General features: G+C 40.3%; 1 protein-coding gene across 3 annotated transcripts in view; it reads right to left on the bottom strand.

The window, feature by feature from the left end:
• Positions 1 to 874: 874 nt before the first annotated feature.
• Positions 875 to 22,301, bottom strand: part of dync2i1 (dynein 2 intermediate chain 1) — a 98,413-nt gene continuing 76,986 nt past the window's right edge. For all 3 annotated transcript variants that reach the window (XM_073054865.1, XM_073054864.1, XM_073054863.1), the window contains 5 exons: positions 21,091 to 21,148; positions 15,097 to 15,196; positions 13,024 to 13,155; positions 3,534 to 3,757; positions 875 to 1,197 (listed from right to left, as the gene is read on the bottom strand). In XM_073054865.1, the coding sequence (XP_072910966.1) occupies positions 1,026 to 1,197; positions 3,534 to 3,757; positions 13,024 to 13,155; positions 15,097 to 15,196; positions 21,091 to 21,148 (686 nt within the window). In that variant the 3' untranslated portion in view covers positions 875 to 1,025. The remainder of the gene's footprint in view (positions 1,198 to 3,533; positions 3,758 to 13,023; positions 13,156 to 15,096; positions 15,197 to 21,090; positions 21,149 to 22,301) is intronic.

Here is a 22,301-nt window from a genome sequence, read left to right on the forward strand (position 1 = left end):
TGAATGGTATCTTATAGATACTGTGCATTCATAGGTGTAAAAGGCATAGCAAACTTTTTTTTAATTTTCTCTTGATGTTGACACGGAGCAGAGAAGTAATCATTTGAAAATCTGTCTGGCATGTTCAATGAGCTACAAAAAGTAGAGTGGATTCCAGTTAATTGGGACTTTGGGACCAGTACATTTTGACCCAATTAAGCGGCTGCCCCAAATAGCAAAGTTTCACAGAAGTAGTTAAAAAGGTATAAAAAAGACGAGGCTAATTTTAACTGAGTATTAAATTATGTATTTTAATGATATATAGGACAACTTGGAACGCTACCAACACTACAGCAGCACTAGAAAACTCTATTGGGTCCTGTGTATTGGTAACTGTGTAAAAGTTATTGACAGAGGAATTCATCCAGTGTACGCTGCCGTATTCTTTTGATTAACTGTAATAAAAACAAAACCAGCGCAGACACCTAGTGCATACTTCAAATCTTCATTTTCATTGTAACATTCAAGATGATTGTTGATACTTCTAAATTCTTTGTTGTTCTAAAGTAGTGAACTAACTCCTGGCCATTTCTGGCATCTCCAAGCCTGAATGCTTGAAAACACAGTGAGCAAAATAGCTCTGAATTGTCTTACTGCTTATCTCTCACCAATTATCAGTGATAAAAATAACTTTTTCCAACACACACAAAATTTAAAAACTGGTACCACTAAGCACAGTGTAGTGTCTAATGGCCACACAAGTGCATGCGACTGATATAGTTAGAACCTGTTCCGCAACAGTCTCCTGTCCCAACTAAGCAGCTGGCCCAATTAAGTGGAATCCAGTGTAATTTGCATTTCAATGGAAAAAGCATACAAGGCAAATTGTTTCATAAGTACTTTATAATTTTATTTGATATTTACTATAATAAAAATGTTTATAAATAACTTGTACAAAAATCTATAATTTTTACATTTACAAACCAACTGGAGAAATGCTTACCATTCAATGAAATGATATATTTCCTTCCATTGTTTGTATACAATTATACAGTTTTCTGCAAAAGATAGTGCAACGTTTCTAATTCATTGGCATGAGGTTCTGACCATTTCTTCTGTAGGTATTGCATCTCAATTGCTCCAGACCGCTTCGCCAACATGAGACCTGAAGATGCAGTAGGTTTCTCTGGATCACCTAGGATGGCCATGGCTGCAATTCTGGGGACAGGGGTGGGGGGTGGGGGACAAACGATAAGGAAAGGGAAATGGGAATATTTAATGGAAAAGCTTATTATTAATTATAAGGATACAAATACCATCAGCATGGACATCAAAGTATCATTGACATCTAGATATTCTGTCCAGGGTGTGGTTCATTTATTTTTCAATGTAGTATTAATTCAAATGAAAAATCTCAGATACAGAAATCTAAAAAGTATGTCATTTTTTGTTAAAGTTGCTATTTTCTTTTAAGACAATGAGTTTTATATGTTGGAAGAGTGGTTCATCATGAAAATACTGTTTCCAAGATATCAGCAGATCACAGATAGATTAATATACCACATAGCAGCATCAGATTTAAACAAAGTGACTGATATTTATTACTGTCATAATCTTTGGTATAAACTATTTTCAGAAGGAATACCATTAACTCATTTGGCCACATTTAACAAAGGTGTTTGGGAGGTGTCGACTTGTGGACATTGGTGAAGTTCAGTTCTGGTCATTATACTATTGAAAGGATGTGATTAAGCTAGAGATTTAAGCAGAAAAGATTTACAAGGATACTGCAAGGACGGGAAGGCCATAAGCTATAGGAGCAGAATTAGGCCATTTGGCCCATTGAGTCTGCTTCACCATTTCATCCTGGCTGATCCGTTTTCCCTCTCAGCTCCAGTCTCCCACCCTCTCTCCGTATCCCTTCATGCCCTGACTAATCGAGAATCTATCAACCTCTTTCTTAAATATATCCAATGACGTGGTCTCCACAGCCACCTGTGATAATGAATCCCACAGATTTGTCACCCTCTATGGCCTTCATGTATACCATACTACTTCTATGATTCCATAGAGGAAAAAAACCAATATTGATATCGGCTGCACTGATTAAAATCTGGATTGGGTGTGGTGACATCTTACCCCAGCTGTAGCTTTCCCATTTGCCTTTCACCACTTCATTTGACCAGATCATGAGATGATGAAATAAAGCACATAGACAGTCTGTCTCCCCACGTCATCTGCCAATTTCTCCTTCTTAAGGCATCCCATTTTATTCCATCCCTCTTGTCCCAAATTTAAAATCAGAGTCTTGAATTAAAAGGGAAGATTTTATAGATTGGGATTGCTTTCTCTGGAGTGAGGTTTAGAGGGATATGAGAGTGGCATGGCTTGAAGATTAGCAGGCTGACAAAGTGCGAGGTGTATGTTAATGTAAGACAGTGTAATGGTACTGGCACTATTATGCTGTCTTACATAAACAAGCACCTCACACGTTATGTTAATCTCCCGATCTTCAGGCCATGCCACTCAGGGACTTGTGCTAACATTGATTTGTGATTGTATGTGCTGTGTGTGAGAATTATGTACTGTAGAGGAATGATGTTTAATTTAACTGTATACATATACATGGGTGAATGACAATAAGCCTGAACTTGATGTGGTTCCAAGATTCCAATTACTTCTCAACAAATCTATGTCAGTTCTCAGAATAATCCCTTCAGGCTCATTCCCCCTCTTAATTATTTTTTACCTACTCTCTTTCACTTAGCCATCAACTCCTGGCTGAATTTTCTGCCATGCACCTACAACATCACACTTATCATTTCCCTCCTTGCTTTCCATGCTATCACTGGCATTCTTCATCAGTTCCTTCCTTTTCCCTTTCCCTGCATTTTACACTTTTTACCATAAACTTGTTCTGATAGACAGCTGTTGAATGAAAAATTAACTCTATTTCTCTCTGCAAATATACTGCCTAGCATGCTGAGTTCGTACATGACTTTCGTTTTTAGTTCAGATTTCCAGTAATTTTTCTTTTATTTAGTCTTGGGGAATTCCATTCTACAAAAACATCTATCTCTGAGGACAGCCATCGTCAGCAGGAGGTTATTACCTATTGGGGTTTTCTTTAAAGAAAGTTTTGTCAACCGCATTTGATCTCTTTGTAAAAGATTAGGAAGAGCTATGACAACCAGGCAAGAAAGCCGAATGTCCAAATCAACCATGATCTTACTGAAAGGCAAGACAGACTTGAGAAATTGTTTGGATTAATCCTATTCATAATTTTAATGCTCTTATGCAACAACATAAAGGGTAATTACCGTGCACACAAAATGCTGGTGGAACACAGCAGGCCAGGCAGCATCTATAGGAAGAAGCACTGTCAATGTTTCGGGCCAAGACCCTTCCTATAGATGCTGCCTGGCCTGCTGTGTTCCACCAGCATTTTGTGTGTGTTGTTTGAATTTCCAGCATCTGCAGATTTCCTCGTGTTTGGTAATTACTGTGCATTAGCTACTCAGGAAACATAGTCCTGGTGAAATAATTTTACTCACTTATCATGCTGAAGATTCTCCTCTGCAACCGGTTTAGAAACGTCTTGCAACAAGTCCCACACATATACATGTGATGCTGCATCAAGGACAAAAAACATTCCAGGTCGTGTTAAAGCCCACAACACGTTCTGGATTGGACTGGCCCGAGTACTGTCATTCCACTGCAGAATAGGGCACTCATTTGTCACTGAGTGCAGTCTAATCGTTCCATCTGAACACCCAACCTGCAAGATCACATGACAAGTTTTTGAAACTAACTGTGAATAAAAATTTACACTTATCTTTTTCTGCCACTTACTGACAGTTACACTAGCTGACATTTTTCAAAGGTCACGTGTCACTGAGTTTTGTTGGTGACTCTAATCAAAACTATCTCTGACACTCATAAACTACTGTTCATTAATTTCTGAATGTCAGAGTTATTAAACAGCATTAAAATCAATTATAGCTTTCACAGCTTGAAAAGATCTGCCCGTTGCTTAAAGGCAAAAGAGACAGGAAACACTGGACCTTTGAACAAAAATCAGAATACTAGAAGCGCAATTGTGGAGGCGAAAGGTGCCTTTCAACACTCTAGGTTGAAGCAATGTACAGGTCATGGGCCAGAAATGCATTAAGACAGAAAGAAAAGGAAAGTTTGACAGTATGAAAGGGGATGAGATGGAATCTGATTAGTGATAGGTGGAACCAGATGGGGAGTGGATGTTTGGTAGATAGAACAAGGCAGAGAGAGTGGGCAGGAGGATGTGAACAAAGGTAGAAATAAGAAGATAGACAAGTATATCTATACTTGCGTGCGAGTGAGGCAAGGAACAGAAGGATTATACAGATTAATACGTGGCTGAGAGGATGGTGCAGGAGGGAGGGCTTTAGGTTTTTAGATAATTGGGCTTTGTTCCAGGGAAGGTGGGATCTGTTCCGACGGGACGGTTTACACCTGAACTGGAGCGGTACTAACATTCTTGCAGAAAAGTTTGCTAGTGCTTCTCGGGGGGGGGGGGGGGGGGGGGGTTAAACTAAATTTGCAGGGGGCAGGGATCCAGAATGCGAGAGAGGATAGCGAGATGAAGAATAAAGGACAGGTGGGGACTACACGGTTCCGGAATATTAAGTGTGTAGTAGAGAAAGGTGAGGCGGAACAAGTGATAAGGAGGACACATGTACAGAGGGATGGTCTGACGGAACATGGAGTTAAATGTGCTGAAAGAATAAGTAAATTTAGAAAGGATAACAAAATTCAAGGGGCGTATAGCCCGAAGGGAGTTCGGGGATCTGGGTTAAGCACAATAGGCAGCGATTTAAACAGAGAGAGGAGAAATGGGCTAAAAATTCTATATCTGAATGCACGAAGTGTCAGAAATAAGGCGGATGAGCTTGAAGCTCAGGTGCGAATGGGTAACTATGATGTTGTTGGGAAAACGGAGACATGGCTGCAGGGAGATCAGACCTGGGAAATGAATGTACAAGGGTATACGTGCTATTGTAGGGACAGAAATGTGGGCAGAGGGGGTGGGGTGGCCCTGTTGGTGAGGGATGAGATTCAGTCCTTTGCAAGGGGGGACATAGGATCAGGAGAAGTAGAGTCTGTGTGGATAGAACTGAGGAACAGTAAGGGCAAAAAGACCCTAATGGGTGTTGTCTACAGGCCACCAAACAGTAGCATGGATATTGGGTGCAAGTTGAATAGGGAATTAACATTGGCATGTGGCAAAGGTAATGTCGCAGTAGTTATGGGGGATTTTAACATGCACGTGAACTGGGAGAATCAGGTTGGTGCTGGACCCCAGGATAGGGAGTTTGAAGAGTGCCTACGGGATGCATTCTTGGAACAGCTTGTACGAGAGCCGACCAGGGACAAGGCTATTCTGGATTTAGTCTTGTGTAATGAACAGGATTTGATAAGCGATCTTGAAGTAAAGGAGCCATTAGGAGGTAGTGACCATAATATGATGTTTTTATCTGCAATTTGAGAAGGATAAGGGCAGATCGAAGGTGTCAGTGTTGCAGTTGAACAGGGGAAACTATGGAACCATGAGGGAGGAGCTGGCCAAAGTTAACTGGACGGATATCCTAGCAGAAAAGACAGTGGAACAGCAATGGCAGGTATTCTTAGGAATAATGCACAAGGTGCAAAATCAGTTCATCACCTGGAGAAGGAAGGATTCAAAGGGGGGAAAGGGGCCACAGTGGTTGACAAAGGAAGTCAGAGATTGCATAGCATTAAAAAAAAAAGGAAGTATGACAGAGCTAAGGTGAGTGGGAGGACAGATGATTGGGAAATTTTTAAGGAACCACAGAACTTAACTAAAAAGGCAATACGGGGAGAAAAAATGAGGGACAAACACAAGCTAGCCAGGAATATAAAGGAGGATAGCAAAAGCTTTTTTAGGTATGTGAAGAGAAAGAAGATAGTTAAGAACAATGTTGGGCCCTTGAAGAATGAATTGGGTGAAATTGTTATGGGAAACAGAGAAATGACAGAAGAATTTAATAAGTACTTTAGATCTGTCTTCACTAGGGAAGACACAAGCAATCTCCCAGATGTATGGATGGGCCAAGGACATAGGGTAACAGAGGAATTGAAACAGATTGACATTAGGAAGGGAACGGTGATGAGTGGACTGATAGGACTGAAGGCTGACAAATCCCCAGGTCCAGATGGTCTGCATCCTAGGGTACTAAAGGAGGTGGCCCTGGAAATTGCGGATGCATTGGTAATCATTTTCCAATGTTCCTTAGATTCAGGATCAGTTCCTGAGGATTGGAGAATGGCTAATGTTATCCCACTTTTTAAGAAAGGAGGGAGGGAGAAAACAGAGAACTATCGACCTGTCAGCCTAACATCAGTAGTGCGGAAGATGCTAGAGTCAATTATTAAAGATGAAATAGTGGCATATCTAGATAGCAGTGATAGGATTGGGCCGAGCCAGCATGGGTTTACCAAGGGCAAATCATGCTTGACTAATCTATTGGAGTTTTTCGAGGATGTAACCAGGAAGTTAGACAAGGGAGATCCAGTGGACCATGCTTTTTATTTACTCCTCTTGTGCCTCCTTTCACCTTTCTTCAAGTTTTCCTGCTGTTGAAAGGTAGTCCAGCTGAAGCATTAACTTTACTTTAAGCAGACTTACATTTGTTAAAGTTTAACAAACTCTATATTATTTTTCTCATGCTGACCCAAAATGTTTCTCCTTAAAAGTACCTGTGCTAGCTGTCTCAACCATTCCAAGAATCGCTCAAATGGCCATACAGCATTTAATACCATGAAAGTCCAAATGGAATACAACTGAAATTCCCTATCATGAAGGTAAATTCTTTTGCATTTGTACAGGGCCCTGGTGAGACCACACCTGGAGTATTGTGTACAGTTTTGGTCTCCAGGGTTAAGGAAGGACATCCTGGCTATAGAGGAAGTGCAGCGTAGATTCACAAGGTTAATTCCTGGGATGTCCGGACTGTCTTACGCAGAGAGGTTAGAGAGACTGGGCTTGTACACGCTGGAATTAAGGAGATTGAGAGGGGATCTGATTGCAACTTATAAGATTATTAAGGGATTGGACAAGATAGAGGCAGGAAATATGTTCCAGATGCTGGGAGAGTCCAGTACCAGAGGGCATGGTTTGAGAATAAGGGGTAGGTCATTTAGGACAGAGTTAAGGAAAAACTTCTTCTCCCAGAGAGTTGTGGGTGTCTGGAATGCACTGCCTCGGAAGGCAGTGGAGGCCAATTCTCTGGATGCTTTCAAGATAGGTATCTTATGGATAGGGGAATCAAGCGATATGGGGACAAGGCAGGAACCGGGTATTGATAGTAGTTGATCAGCCATGAGCACAGAATGGCGGTGCAGACTCGAAGGGCCAAATGGTCTACTTCTGCACCTATTATCTATTGTATATGTGGTTTACCTGAAACTGGAAAATCCTATGAGACATTTTCCCTCCAATTTATGTTTGCCCTCTCTATGGCAATGTAGAACACCAAGGACAGACAGGATAGTGTGGGTGTGGAAGGAAAATGAAAACCATGTATAACCAGAAGCTCAATCTGGCCACTGCAGAGAAAGTGCTCTGCAAAATGGTCATCTCATAACACTTTGTTTCACTATTATAGAGAAGGCCAAGTTCAGTAGGTCATGTTGATATAGGTTCAGGTGAACCACTGTCTCCCTACAGACCATTTTTTTGTGTCTTTCTGGTCCACTCACACTTGGCACCCCACCCCATTCCACAGGCACTTTCCTGGAACTGAGGGAGGTATAATACTTGTCCCTTCACCTCTTCTCTCAACATCGTCCAGGGAACTAAGCACCCCTTCCAGATGAGGCAGAGGTTCCAATTTTCCAGTTTCACATATTCCACACCCCTGGTATTTTATTTGTACACATACCTAGTTTATTTCCTCCCTTTATTGACCTCTTCCTTTCCTCTCCTTTCACCTGATTCCATCTACCCATCATCATCTCCCCAAATGGTTTCACCTTTTACCTATCAATGTCTATTTTTTGCCCTTCCCCTGTATTATTATCATTCCTTTCAGAACACAGGAATAAGCCCTTCACAATGTCTGTGCTTACCATGATACCAATTTAAACTAATCCCATCTGCTTGCACGTAGTCTATATCCCACCGTTCCCTATCTGTTCATGTTCTTGTCTAAACGTCACTGGCTCTGGAAGCACTTTCCCAGCACTTACCACAGTCAATGTAAAAAAAAACACTTCCCTCGTAAATTTTCTTTAAACTTTTCCCCTCTCACCTGAAAGACATTCCCACCTTGAGAAAAGTGGTATTTACTACTCCAGGTGTCTCTTTCTTCTCGGTCCTGATGTATCGGCTCAGCTGAAAACACTAACCCCTTTCCCCTCTACAAATTACTGAGTTCTTTCTCTCAGCTTTGCCAGCTATAAAAGCCAACTGGTAGAACCATGGTGTGCTATATTACTTTGTCCACATTCTAGATGCCACTCAGAAGTTTCTATTGGATTGGAGGGTGCAGAAGGCCACCTCTTCATCCAGCTCAAGATGGGACATTATTTCTGGCATCGAGCTCAGTCCAATGTGACTTGGCTTAATGTTTATCCAATTACTTTTGATATTATTTTGTCATTCCCCAAACTGGAGAAAAATATGTAGCTTTATGGTATTTCCAACAGCAGAATAGCATTCATTTGTCATTAATTGGGGAAATGCACAGTTTAGTCTTTCGTTTGCATCCTGTATTGAATTATTATATATCAAGAATAGTAGATGGGCCATACTCACATCTTAGGGATAGTCAGCATGGCTTTGTGTATGGTAGGTCATGTCTAACCAATCTTATAGAGTGTTTTGAGGAAGTTACCAGGAAAGCTGATAAAAGCAAATCAGTGGATGTGATCTACATGGACTTTAGCAAGGCATTTGACAAGGTCCCACATGGGAAATTGGTCAAAAAGGCTCACTTGCTCAGCATTTAGGTTGAGGTAGTAAATTGGATTAGACATTGCTTTTGTGGGAGAAGCCAGAGAGTGGTAGTAAGTAGATGGTTGCCTCTCTGACTGGAGGCCTATGACTGATGGAGTTCTGCAGGGATTGGTGCTGGCTCCACTGTTGTTTGTCATCTATATCAACAATCTGGATGATAGTGTGGTTAACTGGATCAGCAAATTTACAGATGACACCAGTGAGTGTAGTGGACAGTGAGGAACACCATCATGGCTTGCAGTGGGATTTGAACCAGCTGGAAAAATGGGCTGAAAAATAGCAGATGGAATTTAATGCAGAAGGTATTGCACTTCGGTAGGACCAACCAGGGTAGGTGTTACACAATGAATGGTAGGATACTGAGGAGTGTGGTAGAACAAAGAGATCTGGGAATACAGGTCCATAACTCATTGAAAGTGGCATCACAGATAGATAGCGTTGTAAAGAAAGTTTTTGGCATATTGGCCTTCATAAATCAAAGTACCGAGTACAGGAAACAACAGACACAAAATGCTGGAGGAACTCAGCAGGCCAGGCAGCATCTATGGAAAAGAGTACAGTTGATATTTTGGGCCGAGACTCTTCAGCAGGACTGGAGAAAAAAAGCTGAGGAGTAGATTTAAAAGGTGGGGGAGAGGGGAGAGAGAAACACAAGGTGATAGGAGAAACCTGAAGGGGGAGGGATGAAGTAAAGAGCTGGGAACTTGATTGGTTAAAGAGGTACAGGGCTGGAGAGGGGAAATCTAATTGAAGAGGACAGAAGGCCATGGAAGAAAGAAAAGGGAAGAGGAGCACCAGAAGGAGATGATCGGCGGGCAAGGAGATGAGGTGAGAGAGGGTAAAGGGGATGAGGTATGGTCAGGATAAGGGGTGGGGGGAGGCATTATCGGAAGATTGAGAAATCAAAGTTCATGCCTCAGGTTGGAGGCTACCCAGATAGGATATAAGGTTGGAGGAACAACACCTAAGAGTGGCCTCATCATGACATTGGAGGAGGCCATGGATAGACGTATTGGTATGGGAATGGGAAGTGGATTTAAAATGGGTGACCACTGGGAGAACCCATTTTTTTTCTAGCAGACGGAGCGTAGGTGCTCAGCGAAGTGGTCTCCCAGTCTACGTTGGATCTCACCAATATACAGGAGCCCACACCGGGAGCACCAGGTACAGTATGTGACCCCAACAGACTCACAGGTGAAGTGCTGTCTCACCTGGAAGGACTTTCTGGGGCCCTGAATGATAGGGAGGGAAGAGGTATAGCACTCGTTCCGCTTGCAGGGATAAGTGCCAAGGGGAGATCAGTGGGGAGAGATGAATGGACAAGGGAGACATGTAGGGACCGATTCCCGCAGAAAGCAGAAAGTTGGGGGGAGGGAAAGATGTGCTTGGTGATGGGATCCCGTTGGAGACATCTTGGCCCAAAACATCAACTGTACAATACTCTTTTCCATAGATGATGCCTGGCCTGCTGAGTTCCTCCAGCATTTTGTGTGCGTTGCTTGGATTTCCAGCATCTGCAGATTCTCTTGTTATGGAATACAGGAGATGGGATGTTATGTTGAAGTTGTATACGATGCTGGTGAGGCCAAATTTGGAGAAGTGTGTGCAGTTTTGGTCACCTCCTTGCTGGAAAGATGTTAATAGGGTTGAAAGAGTACACAGAAAATTACAAGAATATTGCCGGGTCTGGAGGACCTGAGTTGTATGGAAAGATTGAATAGGTTAGAACTTCACTCCTTAGAATGTAGAAAACTGAGAGGAGATTTGATAGAGGTATTCAAAATTATGAGGGGTATAGATAGGGTAAATGCAAGCAGGTTTTTTCCACTGAGGTTTGGTGAGACTACAACTAGAGGTCAGCGTAAAGGGTGAAAGGTGAAAATTTAAGGGGGAACATGAAGGGAAACTGAGTGAGCTGCCAGTGAAAGTGGTGCATGCAAGCTCAATTTCAACGTTTAGTTAAGGTATAAGGATGGTAGGGCTATGGTCCCAGTGCAGGTCAGTGAGAGTATGTAGTTTAAATGGCTCAGCATGGACCTGATGGGTTGAAGGGCCTGTTTTTAACTCTATAAATTGCACAGAAACTACTACATCAACTTCTGTGAAATTCTCTCTCATTGCTCCCCCTCTATGTTCTCTGTTGCTCTCCAGCTCTTCACTGCTAGCTCTCCCTACACTCTTTTATTCTGGCCCTTTTCCTCTTCTTTTTCAGTCCAAAGCATCAACTGTTCATTTTCCTTCATAGATGCTACCTGACCTGCTGAGTTCCTCCAGCATCCTGAGTATGTTGCTCCAGATTTCTAGCATCTCCATTCTCTCTTGTGACCCCATTATAAAAATGTTGAGATTTATCTGTGTTGTGAAACTTGTAACTGAACCTGTGATAGAAGTGTATTAAGCAAGCAAAACTGGAATTACAAAAGGGATATCCTGTGAACCAAGTTTCTATTCAGCAAATACCAGATCATCCCTCCAGTCGACGGTAATACTACATACTTCTAACAAAAATCTTTCAACAGAATGGAGAATGAAAAGTACTATCTTTCCTGCCAGGCACTGTTGAAAAATTCTTAGATCGACTGTTTGTTATATGTAGTTTATCACTTAATTATCTGCTTGTATTTTAAGTAGTTCTTATATGTATACAACAGTTTAATATGCTCCTAGAGGCTATACAAAGTATAATTCTGGAAAGCTCTGGAAGCTTCTTTTCTCTGCATTATTTAAATAAGTGCTTTCACATTGGCTGACATTGGTTTATTCCAGCTTGAAATGGTGCCGGTAAGCCCCAGCAATTTCTGGCTGGTGACTAACAAGGAAAACCACTACTTTGTTATCACACTTTTTCTGGCAAAAGATCATTGTAAGTAATAGTCTGTAACTTCCCTTTGCACGTGGAGGCAATTCAGTGTGGTGAGACAGTGGGCCTGTCACCAAGAGCAAAGAAGACCCGCGGTTCGATTGGTATGAGCGCTAGGCTAAATTGGAAAAGTCAGGTACAAGCCAAATCGAGGAGGCGGGGTCCAGGCACCAGAGTATCAAAGTGATTAAACACGACGGTTAGATGATGATTTTAGTGCAGGGCCAAATTGGAAAGAGTGGGTACAGGCCGAACCGAAGCAGCGAGGTCTAGGCCCCACAGCTATCGAGGCAATTGAACCCAATATTTGGACGTTGATCTAGGCACCGGGCCAGATTGGTAAAGTCAGGGTATCGGGGCCCGAGGTTCAGCTCGCTGCTCTGCAACATTTACTCGGCTCTGTGCTGAAGTATGGGTCTCCATCTCTCTTTGTGGACTTCAGTTCAGAATGCTATTTGCTTGTGTTTATTGTTTGCATGATTTGTTTTTTTCTCTCTACACACTGGGTGTTCGATCGTTCTTTTTTATGGGCTCTTTGGGGTTTATTTCGCAGCTGTCTGTTAGGAGATATATCTCATGGTTGAATAATATATACATACTTTCATAATAAATGTTATTTGAACTTTGAATTCTGAATTTTTGATCTCAAAATGTTAATGAAATTTTCCTTATATCTATGGGTATAAAATAGCTAACCACAAAGCATCTTAGCTTTCCAGTCATTTTGTAGATCTGTATCACTGTCTGTTCAACTTTCCCTTGTTCTACCAGCATTTAATAATGGTTTTGTGCCTCCTTCCTGACTTCTGAAAGAACTTTGGATTAAGACACCAGAATCTAACCGCACCAAATTGACTGTGGGCAGCTGAGACCGGAATGTTACAACTGAAATCTCGGAAGAGCTTAAAAACAAAGTTCCCACTGTATTGCTAATCACTTTTCCTACTAGAACTACAGCTATAGAAGTCAAGTAATGACAAGACTATACTCCTGTGTGACACTATTAATGTCAAAAGACTGCTAGCTATTAGCTCAGACAATGAGCTAATGCATGCCAACAAAAAGTCAATGCTATGGGAAAGGGGGCAATAAAAACAAGGGGAAAATCCTTGTAGACTATAAAGTTAAAGACAAATAATTCATTTGATAAAATCAAACCAACTCTTACCAAGAACAGTGTTTTTCCAAAGTGACACAAGTCAATACAGGTGACTTGAGCAAATCTGGCATTATTAGTCTGAGGTTTGTATAGTCTAGGAGATGCTGGAAGGCCGTGACGTGTACCATGGCCCACAAGACCCTGTTAACAAAGCAGAAATGATTACATTAATAGTGTTATAATTTGTACCGATAAGAGATTTAGTAAAACATTTTATTTAGTAGAACAAAATTTCCCTTTTCACAGAGTGCCAGATTTTGTTATTATCAAACCAATACTGTCTTTTACCAAGAGAAATGGTCAGGGAGGGTATCTGAGTTAGACTGGAACAAAGAACACACCTCACAGCCAACAGAAAAGGAAGACATAGCTATGATTTGTGTGGAATTTCTCACTGACTGGAGTGAAATTAAGAAATTAAGAAATTAATTAATTAAGACCCAAAGGTCTGTAATGGCTCAAGAAAGTTGCTCAACATTGCTTTCTATAGTGCAGTTATGGCCAGGGATTAAAATACATGCCTCTTGGCTAAAGCAGGGCAAGGGTGAAGCCAAGATTGTTCCTGAGGACAGCATAAAGAAAAATGGGAAAGAACTAAAATTGTACTAAGGCATTAAGTCAGAAGCAGAATAGCAAGATTAATGAGGAGTGGCATCCAATCATCAAAGTTTATGATCCTTGTCACCTTTTAAAAATACTAGATATGAAAAAAAGACAAATCAGAATAGCAAATTAGGGCATTTATGAAATAATTGGTACTATTGAGGAAGAACAAAACTACTCAATATCATCAAGATCACTGTAGATTTGATGAAGGAAATGTGAAAACTAAACCAAACCCCCACGAGGCAAAGACAATTGCTGAGAAAAGAAGAGTCACTTCAGAAGGAGAATTAGCAAATAAATTATCAAACCAACACAACACAAAAATGAGGAAATCTGCATGATGAATTGATTTTTTTATTATTCTTTTCTATTTTTCTACATAGAGAGGAAGATTTCACTGAAAAGGCCTAGATTTTAATTCCCATCTCTCATTGCTGTTGAGAAGGTGAAACACTGCTATCTTTCTGATGAAGATGCTCCCCTAGTATTATTGGATAGAGTTTCAGATTTTCCAGTGATAATATCTGATCAGAAATATTGAACATGCCTTCAGATTTGCAAATGTAGGTAACAGAGTTATGGGTTCTTAGTGCCATAGTGTCAAATGCAGCTACTTTCACTAAAGCTTTTTGACCTTGCTTAGACTAGGGTTATAAGGGAATCAGGGGACGCGTGTCCCCTGAAGTATCCAAATTATGTTTGAACGAATAGGTTATTGAAGGCACAGCTTTGACAGCGTAGTCAATAATGCCTTCAAATGCTTTCCAAATGATTATGTAGATAGAATGGAAATTGGCCAGATCAAATCTTTTTTGATTTTTGTGGACAGATTCATCTGGATAACTTCCCACATTGGAGGTAAAGCTTGCACTGCTTGTCTGTTCAGCCAGTCAGGGCAGAAATCTCCAACAATATAGGCTTGCAGACTTAGTTTCAATGCTCTCAATTCCTTTTTGTTTAAACAAAGAATGGAGTGAGACAGTTAACTAATGGCTATGAACTGTGATGGTAGGAACATTAGGAGGAGGCCAGAATGGATCATCCACTTGGCATTGGGACTGAATGTGTTTGCTAACATTCCCGTCTCATCTTGGGCACTTGTGCTGACTTTGGCATTGACTGAGAAAGGGAATGTTTCCTGCACCTTACTTAGATATTGATTAGCATTCATGACAGGGCAACAGAACTTTGAAGTCAAATTGATGCAAAATCTGTTTCCCTGTTCACAGATGCTGCCAGCATGTTGTGTATTTCCAGTATTTTCTGTTTCTAGCATGTTGCTTCTTCTATTCAACAAGCTTACGGCTGCGTATTGTAGCTTCATCAAGTAGCCTTATTTGGGCCTGCTGCTGCACCTGGAATATTTTAAACTTGTCTATCTTATTTTAACATGAACTCAACCAGATGGAACATGATGACTAGGCCTGCATTTCTATAGGTTTTGATTTGTTTCAAAACAAAAGAATCAATACTCACAATATCAGTTCCAATAAAGAAATGATTAGGATCTGATGGCAGAAACTTAATATTCAGAGTCCGAGGACGTCCTAATTGTATGAAATTTCTTGGGAAAAAGCTGAAAATCCCAACAGAAAAGTAGAAACATCAAAAACATTACATATTAACATATCAGAAGACCTATCCTGGGCCTAGTGCATTGATGCAATCACGAAGAACAATTGCCAGCATCTTACAAAGAAATTCAGCATGTCATCATTGATTCTGACAAAAGTCTTCAGAGGTACAGTGGAAAACATTCACAGTGGTTATGGAAACTCCAATGCACAAAAAATGCAAGAGGCTGCAGAGAGTAAAGGACTCAGCCAATCCCATCAAGAGTACAGCTCTCCTCATCATATACAAGAGGCAATGTCTCAGGAAGGCAGCATCTTTCATCAGAATCCTCCATGAACCAGACTATGTACTATTCTCGATGCTGCTATCAGCATGAGGTACAGGAGCCTGAAGACCTCAAAGTTCAACACCAGTTTCTCCCCCACAGCAATCAGGTTCTTGAACAATATGAGAAACTAACACTACCTCAGACTACATTTTTTTGCTCTCTCTTTCTTGCCCCATGTTTTTATTGTTTATTTTTGTACACGGTAATGCATAATTTATGATAATTTAAGTTTGTTATCTTATGTTTATCACGTTTGTTTTGGACTGTCCTGCTGCTGTAAAAACTAATTTTCATGGCATTTATATCCTATATTTGTATGCCTAAGAAATCAAGTTTACATTTAGTTTTTTTGTACAAATTAGGTTATTGATCTACTGAATGGTACAAAAGCAGACCAAAAGGATGTTATCAAAATGCCATTAAATCAATTCAGTGAACCACATGATCCAAATCCAAGGAACTAAAAGCATGAAGGTATGTAGCCATTGTTAAGTCAAACTCTCAACAGTCATCCAAAAAGATAAAAGATAATCTTTTGAAATTATCTGTTTCATTTTTAAGTGAAATTATGTCTGCACTGCACATTAACTTGGGAAGTAAATAATCAATCACAAAAGGACTGCAGGATTATAGATCCCAAAGTAGCTTAGAAAAACTATAAGAAAAGAATGACAACGAAGAAGCAAGTGCCTTTCAATAGATAAGGGGAATTCAACAGAAAAAGAAATAAATTAAGCAGATGAGACATCAGTGAGTTCAACAAAATACTAACAACAGTCAAAGTGTTCAGGTACATAAGGAGCAAGCACATGATAAAATGAAGTACTGGTATAATTAGAGAATAGTCAATTAGCGAGTAATTATCTTCCATCTGTCTTTTTACTCAGCAAAGTAAAAACTGTTTTAGGAATGACACAGCAGGTAATGGCAAAAAGATTCCACGCTCTTAAATAGAGTCAGTTAGTTCAGACCATTTGTGTAAAAAGGCAGATAACCTATAAGTAGTACAACTTCAAGTAAAAGACAATAAAATTTACATCATAGAAAGAATAATTTGGTTCATCAAGTCTTTGCGAGCTCCATAATAGAATAATATGGACTACAAATAGCCCAAGTAAAGTCACATCAGCCCAATTTAGCAATTCCAATTATGGCTTAATTATAAAAATAAAAACAGTACTGGGTATATTATGTAAATGGCTGAGTATCTACAGAGCTGCAGATGGATTGGGTGTCTCACTGCACGATTCGGAGAACTAGTATGCAGGTAAAAGTAATTAAGAAAGCTCACAGAATGACATCATTCATTGCTAGGGAATCTAAATGCAAACAGGAAAGTTGTGCTTCATCGAAAAAGAGTATTGATGAGACCTCATTTAGAATATCATTAGAGTCTCATCGTACAGCAGTTGTCTCCTCATTTAAGGAAGGATTTAAATGCAGTACAGGCAGCTCAAAGAAGATTTACTTAGACTATGTCCACATTAGACCGGATAATTTTGAAAATGTCAGTTTCGCGTAAAAATGATAGGCGTCCACACTACGCGTTTTTAAAAAAATCTCTATCCATATTGAAACGGAGATTTTGGCGAATCTCCTCCTCCTGTGCAGGACACATCTACCAAAAATAAGCGACATGTTTGGTGTCAAATCTCGCCGTAAAAGTGCGCGTTTGTGTAGTTACAGACTAGAAAAACTTAAAATGATGGACAGCTGTTGGCTCTCGCGCAGGAGAACTTAAAAGTAAAAAAAATCAAATACTGGAGCATACGGAGGCAACCGACAGTGAGTTCACGGACATATTGACCCGGCTGATGACGAACACTGAAAAACTGACTAACTCTCTTGCATTAAAAAAGCACCTTGTTAAATGTATAAAACATGTCTGCATCAGTATTATCTTGTATTTCCATACTATGTTACATTAGGCTGTTACACATCTATTGTCAGAGAAGTACTTGCATAAATAGGTAAACCACCTTCATACGAGCAAGGACAGAAAACAGGGCAAAGTGAGTATACTTATTCATTCAGTAAGTTATGGGTCAAAGTATTTGGTGAATACATTTCTAACTCCTCTGGCATCAGTTTCGTTGCCGTCTGTTCTGAAATTGTTAGGTTGTGTTCAAGAAAACAATGAAATAGCGCGCTGCCGTCTGACAGCGTTTTCAGATTTCTCTGGTTACCCCGTCCACACTGATCCAACCATTCCGGCGTTTTCAAAAATACACACTTTGGAGAGTGTTTCTGAAAAGGTCCGGTTTTGGGGGATGAAAACGCCGTTTTAGTGTGGATGAAGGGTAAAAACGAAGAGAAAAAGCATCAGTTACGGATTTATCCGGTCTAGTGTGGACGTAGCCTTAGTTAATACCCGAATTGGGCTGGTTGTCTTGTGAGAACAGGCTAGCCTTTTGCTAAGAAGTCTTAAATTAAATGTAAAATCCTTAGGGGTCTTAACAGTCTAAGTATGGAAAGGATGCCTCCTTTTGTGGGAGATTTTTTTCTCTCGCAATGGGTCATGAACCTTTAAGTCTCTCTTGTTCAGAATGCAATGTAAGTATGATCTTTGAATATTTTTTAACAGCAAAGTGAAATAGACACTTGATAAGCTAGAGGGTGAAAGTGACCACAGGTGGAAAGGAATACAGAGTCCAGATAACAGTCAGATCTTCCATGACTATACTAAATGGCAGAGCAAGCATGAGAGGCCTATTCCTAATTCTAATGAATATATGTGTTGCTTGTCCATTAAGCCTGTTTTAAGTAAAAGTGAAGTCACCACCAAACACATCTTCCCCATCCCTCTCCTTTCAGCATTCAGAAGGGACCATTCCCTGAGAAATGATCCTGTTGATTTTTCCAGATCAATCAATCCCTTACTCATGGCACTTCAACTTAAGATATTCAACATCTAGCCTTTACATCCTTTCTTCCTTCTATCCAGGGACCCAAACTTTCCTTTCACATCTTTTGAATGCTTTTCTTGCATCGTACCACAGAGGTACCTCACTTAGCATTCAGGAAGCTTTACCAGGAAATAGAGGACAAATGGAATCAGCACTAAAAAGGACCAATTGTATACATTTTTATGGTTACAAAAAATTCAAGCGGTTGCAGGCTATTGAGCTTGTTACCATATTGCCATAATGCCTGGCTAGGGAGAGCTGTTCAGCTAAAATAAAAGTATAGATGGACAACAGCTTTCATCAGATACAAGAGGCGATGAGAGAGACTGCAGAGTGCAGGAAATCTGTTAACACATGAAGCAGGTACTATCAGTCTCCAGCAACATTTATCTAAGCCTTAATTATGCCCAAAGGATTTTTCCTCCCCAGCTGTTTGTGGATGGAATTTCAAAGACTCAACCCTGAGAAAAGAAATTTTTCCTCATCTCAGACTTAAATGGATGCCCTCTGCTTCTGGATGGAAACATCCTATTGGGATTTATCCCATCTCACCTCTAAGAATCTTATACATTTCAATGAAATCACTCTCTCATTCTACACTCTACTGAGCACACTATTCAATGTCTCTCCCTTCAGAAAACCACTCCATACCTTGATCATCCTACTGAAAGTTCCTCAAATAGGAAAACAAAATTGTTCACTCTAGATGTGATCTCACTCGTGCCCTGTACAGTAGCAACACACAGCACACTGCCCATAGCACAAATAACATATATGGTTACGATAGCAGAACAACACAGTCACAAAGAAAAAAAAAACTATCATCTAATTCATTGAGTGGCATAGCCTGTAGAATGATGGTAATTGTCCTGGTCTAGCTTGCTCTTCCATTGAGCAAACAATGGAGAGCAGCACCAATGGGAGGGGCCAGTCCCCAATGCAGAATGAATTCCAGCTTCCCCACAGAAACCTCTGCTCTCTCCCACACTGCCTTGGTGTCCCTTCCCCTGGGTGGCTGCAACAGGCGATTCTGTGGTCCAAGGGCCTAGTCCTCACGACAACTGAGGCAATGCAGCTCACCCAGCATATGTCTCGCCGATGAACCAGTTAACCGGGCTTGCCGTATACTAGATAACCAATGTCCAACAGGGTCTTGCATCCAAGACAAAAACTCACACCGTCTCGGCACAACAACTGTATGCAACAAGCCCAGGTGACAACATAACAATGGTATGCAATAAGTCCAGCTCCATCATTATCCTGTAAGTAGCTGATGGCATAGATCCTGCAGTACTTGATGTTCTTAGCATCCAACTGTGATGGTAAAAATGGCGTGAAGGATGAACAATTACACCTTTGATTGGGCTCAGAGTGGTCACTGCATCCGAGCATGCCACCATTCTACCAGAAGGTGAGATTCATTTGGCTCTTCCTACTTATTCTACCTGAAGGATACTCTTCACTAGTCATTTGCCATTACCACGTGGTTTCAGCTCACAATAACCCTATTGTATTACGCACTCTCTATTGGTCTACAATGCATCACAAATCTTTCCTTTATTTTCTCGCTTCCTGTCTCCACTTCCTCAGTAATTTTAAACGTGTTTTATCTCCAACATTTGCCAGTTCTAATGATAGATCATCAACCTGAAACACTTGCAGCTCTCTGGTCCGCTCTTTCGTCTCTATCAACCACTCTCATTCTTAAGATATTTTCCCATGCAACAGTTAGAAATGCAATGCCTTCCTTTCCCATCACATGGGGCAGACAGAGTTCTCCAGGTGATGCAGCAAACCATTTGTACTTCTTCCAATCTACTGTACCACATTTGGAATTCACGATTCTCCTATAATGGAGGAACCAATAGCATATCAGGAGACTTGGAGCACTTACATTTAACTGAGCTTTGTTGCCATCAGCACTGGCCAGTCCATCCGTAAGATTGGCTCAGTTTTAATTTTTCCATTAGCACTGTGTGATTGGCTGGGCATAATTTGCACTTCAATGTTTTGCAATCTTTAGCTCCTTTAGCCAATATTTCATAGCTTTTATATTCCTCCATTTAGGCTTTCTCTCTCACCCTCCATGAATCAACTAGATGACCTCATTTATAATTTAACCCCGTGACAACCCTGGCTTCCCTTTGTCCCCACCCCATCTTCTCTGCAACTACAAGTCAAATTCTTTTCTTCTTTTTTCTCCCATTCTGACAAAAGGTCTTCAAACCTAATGCTTGATCTAATGGTTCTTTTCCCACAAACATTGTCTGATCGTCTCAGTGCTTCCAGATTTTACTATTTTTATTTCAGATTTTCAACATCTACAGATTTTTTTAAAAAATCAACATGAATGTTTTGTCTGTTTCCTGCTCCATACAAGATACTTGACATTCTGGGTACTTGCTGCATTTTCTCTTTTTATTTCATATCTTTACAGTACTCCTTGTTGGATTACTATTTAAATCACCATGAAGAACACAAAAATATTATAAATAGAATCAGGAAACCTAACGTAGGGTTTCAACCCAAACTGTTGAAAATTTCTTCTCCCTCCCTGCATCGCAATGTAGATTCTCTTCAATTGCAGAATTTCTCCAGTAGATGGTAGGCTGCTCCAGATTCCAGCATCTGCAGCCTCTTGTATCTCCCATACAATCTTACCTGATAACGTCAATAGAAGAGCTGTGGATCAACTTCATCTTCCCACCAGGGATCAGTCCTGCAAAAAAGATAAGATTAACTTAACACAACCATCAACCATTTACGTATAGAGGTATTAATATATCAAGCTAAAACCATCCACATCTCTCCTAAGATTTCCAAGAGAGCTTAGATGAAACATGACTTATTTTCTTCACCATCACTTAATTTGTTAAGTTCTTCTCTTTGATTCCTCTGCCTTAATTGAATAGTAAATAATTTTGCAATCTTCCATTCTACCTTTTACCCTACTAATTTCCACTTAACTTTTGCCAGCAGTATAGTCTAAATGCTATCGTTGTACTATACAACATCAAGATCTCGATTTCATAGAGCCTATTATCAGTAAAATTGAAGCAATCTCTTTGCTTTAAAATTGAATTTAGATCCTCCTGTGCTAAATTCAGCTGAACAGGTGGAGACTATATCTTCATTTGCATTATAATGTTTCACACTCTCCATATGCATATGATTGCCTAGATTGAACCAAAGAATCTCATCCCTCATATCAAGTTCTTCCAAGACCTCACCTTACTACTTTATATTCCAGTTTTTCCTATTTTAAAGATATTTGTCGCATGTATATCGAAATGTCAAAATATACAGTAAAATGTCATTTTATCTGTTTTTTTTTAATTTTCAACATGAACTGTTAATCTGTTCCTCACTCTTAAGATGCTGCCTAACCTGCTGAGCATTTTAGTATTTTCTGTTTTCACTTCAGACCTCCAGTTAGCTTGTGTAGTGCTTATTCTTTAATCCTCTAACCGCAGATTCCTTGTTCTTTACTCCACTATGTGTTCAGCCAGTATTCTATAGCTTTACATTTCCAACACCTCAGCATCTTTCTCCCCTTTATTTCACAATATCATCTTCAAATCCCCGTTTTGAATGATCTTTGTTTCACTCCCCACATCCTTGTGTTTCTTTTTTGCTTTCTCATGTAGCAATTCATGTCCTTAAGACGCGAATGAACATACTTAAACACGTTTGCTCAAAACTTGTTAAGGGCTTCAATGTTTACAGGGAGAAAGCAGGAGAATCAGTTGAAAGGGGAAATCTATCTACCATGATCAAATGGTAGAGCAGACTCGATGGGCAGAATTGCCTAATTCTGCTCCTGTTTCTTATAGTCTATGGTTTACAGCCAACTAATTAATGTCAAAGTATTT

This window comes from Hemitrygon akajei, chromosome 8, assembly GCF_048418815.1.
Source record: "Hemitrygon akajei chromosome 8, sHemAka1.3, whole genome shotgun sequence".
Taxonomy (NCBI): Eukaryota; Metazoa; Chordata; class Chondrichthyes; order Myliobatiformes; family Dasyatidae; genus Hemitrygon; species Hemitrygon akajei.